We start from the raw sequence: 7,217 nt of genomic DNA on the forward strand, positions 1-7,217 counted from the left end.
TTCCTGTAGATCATCGAAAAGTTCGATCAGTTGGAATCTCGTCGGTTTCCATTCGTCATATTGGTAGTTTTGGTTAACGATTATAAATGGCATGTAATAGGAGTTATTTTATGCTATTTACATGTGTGATGTGGTTTAAGTTTAGTTGTTTATATGCCTTGATGTTGGCTTATAAATGTATACACGTAAGTATGGCTTTTGGTCACTTGTGAATGCCTTGTGATTTAGATGGCTTTTAGTTCATGGATGTGTAAATCAAGTGGTTAAATGACAGATGTGTATTATAAGTTAAAGTATGAGTTTATGGCATTGAGTTTGAGTTTATTTGGATGTTAACTTGTGGTACCAATGAGGGTACATTGGATAAAATTTTAGATTAAATGATATATGTGAGCCTTGGCATATAATAGGGCCTGAATGTTGATTTGATAATTTGGTTTGTTTTGAGTTTGTGCCAAGCTTATATGTGTCTTAATGTCCTTAGTTGATGAATTGCAAATGAAAGTGAAACTATATGGTATGTGACATTTATATATGCTATAAAAATATAACGTCGATAATGACAATGTATCGCAAAGAAAAGAAAGAAAAATAGAACACACAAAATTTTACGTAGAAACCCTTTTAGGAAAAAACCACGAACAGAGTAAAAGAAAATTCAGTATGTCGAATTTGAATGATACAAGAAGAGTATAGATTACGTTTATTTATAGGTTTGTAAAATCATATTCTAATCAAAGTCAAATAGAAGTAATGCAGTAAGGTTAAAACATCTTATTCTAATCAACATCAAATAAAGGAAGTAAACTTCTATACAGATTTCACTTGTGCGGCCTTCGCCCTCGTAGATCTCCTTATCTTTCCACTTGTATTTATTTTAACAAGAATTTGGGTTACACAACTTCTAACATATGCTCATATGAAAGTAGGTAAACTATGGTTGAATGGTATGCTTTGAAATGGTTATTTGGTATATATGATTTATGCTTAATGAATGAGCTTGAAATGTTGAATTGAGTCAAGTTGATGTGTTAAATCACGGTGTTAATTGATGGTATATTGGTTAGGCACCTAAGTTGGTTATTTTTGGTATGTTTTAAAGTGTTTTGGTCATGTGAAAATGATTGGAAATGACATTGTTTGTTGTGCAATAAAAGGTTAATGTTTTGGGTTGTTTTAGGGGCAACTTATACTACACATGGCCTGGGACACGGGCTATAACACGGCAGTGTGCCATACACGATCACCCCACATGATTGTGTGTTTCAAGTCAGTATGCTACACGGTCCAACACATGGCCTACAACACAACCGTGTGGCCTTATTTCGATTTCCACACGGGCGGACACCCAAGTTGGGACACGACCGTGTGTCCATACTTCGAATGCTCATACGGTCTCAGATATGTCATACGGCCTGGCTACACAACCATGTAACCCCTATTTCTCAAATTTTCAAGTTTTTCCAAAGATTTTTTGATTTATTTCAAATTGTTCCCAAGTTATTTTTAGGGCCCTATAGGCTCGGTTTAAGGCCCATAAATGTATTTTTACTACATAGATATTGAGTTATTAAATGTCAACAATAATTTGCATGATTGTTTCTGTTTTGAAGTTAAATGTTTTGATTTATACGATAATGCTCCGTAACCCTAATCCGGCGACAGAGACGGGCTAGGAGTGTTACAACTAGCCTCTTTTCTCACATTCCGATTTGAAAATGATGCGTTGGGGATCTCTCATTTAGGTGAGTCATATCTTTTTTTGTTCAATTTGAAGGTTGGAAGTGTGTCCAAGCTCACCACACCAATTGTTGATGGTTTTTTCCTCGATCCCCTTCTTACGAAGGTTATTATTCATATTTATAATGTACGGTTCCCTGATGTGACGTGCTAGGAGGTAACTAGATGACATGCATAATGACACGTTACCCTTTGTAGGCTCAACGCGTATCCTTAGATATATCCCTGTTGAGATCCTGCGATGCGCGAGGTGATGCCACGAGGTGTCGAGTTGTTGCCGAGAGGTAGCGAGTCGGTGAGCTAGGAAGTGGCAAGCTGGGAGCTAGAAGACAACGAGCTACAAAATGCAAGCTGGCGAGCTGGAAGGTGAAGCTAGAAGACAACGAGTTGTGGAGTGGTTGGCGAGCTTGAAGGTGGCAATGTCATATTTCCTTGATCGAGTCAAACTCCAAGTCACCGGGACAGATCGGATATTGGGCCGGGTTGTGATATATTCTATAATAATGACCTAAAAGATACAAAAAATTAAAATCGAAGTGAGCCAAAAATAAATTTTGAATGTAATTTTTAATATTTATTTTTTTTATTTTTTCACATTAAATCTATCATTAATATGAAAATTGTGAAAATTGTTTGAGCTCCACAATAGAACTAGAGTGGTAGTAGAAGACGGGAAATTGTCGGGCTGCTATGTTTTAGTTTATATATGTGCAATTTTAATGCCTCCACGAAAGCCCAAAAAAATATCATTTTATGTTGTTTTGAAGTACGAAAATTTGAAGAAATTTTTGAACCCGAAAAAGAAATTGACAAATTGTTGTGGCCTCACGTAAAATGTCGGTACTTTGACCAAATGGGTCTCCTTTTTTCTTTGAATGCTAGCTTTGGGGAAACACATGCATGTTAAGGTTTGTTTCACTGAAAATAAATTTATTTTTATGAAAAAGTTAATATTTTCTGGTATTTAGATGAATTTATGTAAAATATTTTCTGTTATTTTGCAAATTTCTTAAAAATATTTCATAAATATTGTTTTCAATAAAACATACATATGAGATTTTCTTATTGTTTTCATTGTTTAATTGAATTTATTTTTATTTATAATTTATATTTTACATTGTTTTTGTATTTATTAAAAATATTATGTTAAGTTCAAGTTCATTACAACATCATTTTTTAATTACATGACTACCAAGTGAGTATTTTTTATTTAAAAATGTGACATCAACAAAATTGATAAAAAAATTTAACGATGTCAACAATTGGACTTGATTTTCAAATTTAAAAAGTAAAGGAGATAAATTCTTAAAAATAAAAATACAAAGACTAAATTGCAAATCTGTGAAGTGTACATAAACTTACCTTTATACTACAAAACATTTATTATTAATATATTTATAATTGTAATAAATATTTATTATTTTCAATAATACGTGAATAATATTTATTTAAAATATTAATTTTGAATATTTTTAATAATACGTGAATAATATTATTTAAAATTATTATTTTTAAAATTTATTATTAAAATAAAATTAAAATATTAAATAATTTATTAAAATAATCAATTATATTTATTATATTAATAATTTATTATATGACTAAATAGAAATAATTAAATGTGTATGTTTAATGATATTGAAAAATATAATATTTTAAATATTTTTAAAAATAAAAATAAAAATTATTATCAATATAATAATATTAAGTTTGATTTAAGTTAATTTTTATATAAAAATAAAATTATTTATAAAAGAATTCTTTTTCAAAAAATACTTAGTTTTTTAAAAAGGTAGGTTATTTTACAGAAAAAAAGAGATTATTTTATATTGACCTATAAATTATTTTCTGTTGACCAAACTGCTTTCTATGAAACAAACACAGAAAAATACCGTAAAACATTTTATATGTAAACAAAAAGACCCTCAGGTAATGAAAGTATATCCACACAACACAACGGATTTAGCTTACAAAATACGTTGGCATTGGCATTTGGTAATTAACACTACAAAATCATAAAACCCGAAATTTAATCAAATTAATTCATATAATGTTGATATTAAATTATTTGGAATTCAAAATCCGTAATTCTTTTTTCTTCAAAAATTCAAAGAACCAAGTTTTTGTTAATTTTCAATGACACGAACAGCAACAATTTTCATTTTTATTCCATCGATTTTCCCCGTCAAAAGTTCTGCATTCCTAAGTTTGGGAGTACATGAAATGAAAGCTATGTTGCACACAAATATACATTGACGGTAGCTATAATCCGATACTACTACCATCAAGCTACATAGCAGAGCGACGTTGCGTGCGAGGTCTTTTCAATCCACACAAATACGTCCCATTGGATTGCGTCCTACCACTTGTCGCAGCCATCGATACCATCACGTTATCAAACTTCTCGAACCCTTGGTTCGAAGGACGAAGAATCTGCTCGAAAGTCACAGCATTGCACCGCTTGTCAAGCCAAGCCGTGATGTCTGCAAAAACAATCTCGATGTTTTCATCAGGCTCTCCTGCTGTTAAACCATGCCACATCCCTGGATACAGTTTTATTGTTTTGTCCTTGCTGCTAGCTTTCTCATACAAGGCCTTACTCACTTCAGGGTCCGTTACTATATCTGCTTCCCCATGCAACACAAAGAAAGGCAGTATCACCTGCCACATATACCAACCCCAACCAACAAGTTTTAAATGTAGAAAACATAAAAGAAAATGACTCCAGATTACCCAACCTTTTTCACTGCATTAACTCATTCAACCATCCAATTCCACCCTAATCAATAACAAATAGGGAACCCTATTGTAAGCAAGAACCTTGGGTAGGTCTGCCCCAAATTTGGAGGGTTAAAAAAAAAATTAGACCCGAAAAATGTTTGGACAAAAAAATTAAGTTGGTTTAAAATATGAGTCGAGCTTGGGTTCTCAAGCATTCAAGGGCTGAGCCTGGCTTGACTCGTTTTCTAAATTTGTGTTATATTATATGATGTTATTTTTTATATTTTAAATTATTTCTAACACAAAAGAAATTAAAAGTAATAAATAAACATATTAAAACTGTTAAATTATATATATAAAAATTTTAATTAATGAAAAAAATATAGGTTTTGGCTAACCTAAAGTCTAAAGTGTGTTAATATAATGATTAAACCCGACTTCATTCGACTCATGCAACCATGTGCAGTAGGAACTCATACTATTGAGCCTAACAGGAACTGCTATCATTTATGACTGTGACTTTGCCCCTACAATGCAGTAATTGGGAGCATATAAATGGGGGAAGGGGATGATTTTAATACCTCATTTAAACCATCTTCAAGGCTGATGCTGGTTCGGAGCATTTCCAGTGCTGTTTTGAGTCTAGGCTTGTCTTGATATATCAACTTGTTGTTCCTTATCTGTACACCATCATGAATCCCATGAATGGATGAGCTATAATTATGGTATTAAAGGGGGACCAAAGCAAGAACATAAAATGAAGTTCAATGCCCTCACCACTTCCCGCTTAATAGGGTCTTTGAATGCCGAATCAATGACGTCTTTTGTGGGTACTATTTTCCATTTAGGTATAATTTCTTCCATTTTAGTCAATATATTCACCACCACCGGATGTGGCTTCACTTTCTCTGATATCTGTAAGTACCATTAAAATAGCTGAAAAAACAAATACATACACATATACATATATATAAATGCTATCTTTCCATTTATATCTCACACGTTTTTACCTTACACATGGGTGCAACAAGAACAGCACCATTCCAAAAGGAAGGATCCTTTTTATGAAGCAATAAGGCCACTGCACCTCCCATTGATTCTCCATATAAGAATCTGCTCTTGTCCCTGTATTCTTCTTGAGCTGCGAAATTTAACCTTGGGGTAGTAAATTTAGGTACATTGGGTAAGTAATAGTGTCCATCAATTACTACGTAGTGACACATACCACAGATAGTTTTGAAAAAATTACTGCAGTCATTAACAATGTTTTCAAACTTCTTAATATAACATCGGGCACCCTTGGACCTTCCATGTCCTTCGTAATCAATCCCAAACACAGCATATCCAGCCGCGGCTAGCCTGGTTCCACATTCTATTTAAATCATGACATTAGCAGGTGAGATTTGAAAAAGAACTAATGTTTTATTCACTAATTAATGGCTATAATTCATTAATGAGTGTATGGTATTTGGTGAAGACTTTTTGATAGAAATCTTGGTGGGGGCAGTGAACCAAATTCATCGTTGTTGGCAACCTAACCAAAAACCATCTGACCCACACACATTTTTATTTTTTAAGCTCCGACACTACTAAGAATGTAAACCAACTAGAGTGGATTTTACGTGCTTTTATTTGTCTTTCTCAATGTTGATGATACGTATACAACTCTACAACCCTTATGAATTTTCATGGAAACTTTAGCTTTTTCTTTATTTACAAGTTTTTCATTAATTTACAATGAAAAGAAATGAAAATCTTGTGAGAGTGCAAATTTCAATATACAAAAAGAACGTGGAAAAAGAGGAAAAAAGTTATATAAGAGTATTTATTACCTCTCATGAATCCACTGCACTCCATGCCATACCCTGCAAACGGCATTAATGAATTAAATATTTTACACCCATGATCGGTCCAACTCACCTTTTTACTTTTTTTTGGAGGTGTTTTGCTTACAAGAGTAAATTATTGAGAGAGAGAGAGAGACAGGGTACCATGGCAAAGGAAAACAAGAGCCTTCGGAGAAGAGATCAAAGGCAACCATCTGCAAGTAAAAAGCAAAGTTCCTCTTGAATTCCTTATATGATCCTACACCATACATTCCATCCCCTCGGTCATGATATGCTTAACGAGCTTGAAATTTTATAAACAATGATGAGAAAGAGGAAGAAGAAGAAGCCCATTTAGAGCTTACCTCCTGATATTCAAATGCCATATGAAACTGAAACACTTAAAAGCAAGAAAGATCTGAGCTTGGAAATAGGATAAAACCAAAGGAACGGAACAACAGCTAACAAAAGCAGAAGCTTTTTTTTCTTCTTCTTTTTATTTGTAGAAAGAAAGAGAGTGGTGGAGGGTTAGCTACTCAGCTGCTGCCTGCTTTATATAGCTGTGATATTAGTTCAATTCATAATTTTATAATAAAAAAAGGTTTGCCTTGCTTTGCTGGCTTTTTAAGACATTATAATTAAGTAGTGAGAAAGTGGATCGTCAACCTATTTTTTTCAGTTCTTATAAATGTATTCTTTTAACATTCACACTGATTATAGAATTTCATAATGTAAATGTAATAATGGGAAATTGAGTTGATATGCATTAATCATGATTTAAATATAAGGTCCCAAATCGACAAAGATAGTCCCAGCGACGAGAGTCCATCATCTGAGCTATTTAACGAAGCCCACTTACCTTTTATTAGGAAAGGATTACCCCATCCATTCCCCATTAATTGCATCATTTATTATTGCAAGCTGCAAGCT

General features: G+C 32.9%; 1 protein-coding gene across 2 annotated transcripts; it reads right to left on the minus strand.

Annotated features, from left to right (window-relative positions):
- Window positions 1-3,884: 3,884 nt before the first annotated feature.
- Window positions 3,885-6,942, minus strand: LOC107913659 (caffeoylshikimate esterase). Of its 2 annotated transcripts, XM_016842311.2 has the most exons (8): window positions 6,653-6,942; window positions 6,453-6,546; window positions 6,294-6,326; window positions 5,687-5,833; window positions 5,472-5,602; window positions 5,239-5,376; window positions 5,043-5,141; window positions 3,885-4,401 (listed from the first exon to the last, which is right to left on the minus strand). In XM_016842311.2, exons 1-8 carry the CDS (start codon window positions 6,671-6,673, stop codon window positions 4,030-4,032), a joined length of 1,035 nt encoding a protein of 344 aa, XP_016697800.2. In that variant the 5' UTR covers window positions 6,674-6,942; the 3' UTR covers window positions 3,885-4,029. The 2 variants fall into 2 exon arrangements, with proteins under 2 accessions (XP_016697800.2, XP_040955813.1); XM_041099879.1 differs by lacking the exon at window positions 5,687-5,833 and having other exon boundaries at window positions 6,653-6,915.
- Window positions 6,943-7,217: the final 275 nt, after the last annotated feature.

This window comes from Gossypium hirsutum, chromosome D08 (genome assembly GCF_007990345.1).
Source record: "Gossypium hirsutum isolate 1008001.06 chromosome D08, Gossypium_hirsutum_v2.1, whole genome shotgun sequence".
NCBI classification, from domain to species: domain Eukaryota; kingdom Viridiplantae; phylum Streptophyta; class Magnoliopsida; order Malvales; family Malvaceae; genus Gossypium; species Gossypium hirsutum.

What these genes read in the sequence shown, in the direction of transcription:
- LOC107913659 (XM_016842311.2), bottom strand. Translation starts at nt 6,673, where the DNA reads ATGGCATTTGAATATCAGGAG. An exon ending in TTTTTTCAAAACTATCTGTG is followed by an intron (nt 5,603 to 5,686) that starts GTATGTGTCACT and finishes TAAATTTCGCAG; the next exon opens with CTCAAGAAGAATACAGGGAC. An exon ending in ACCCTATTAAGCGGGAAGTG is followed by an intron (nt 5,142 to 5,238) that starts GTGAGGGCATTG and finishes GATGGTGTACAG; the next exon opens with ATAAGGAACAACAAGTTGAT.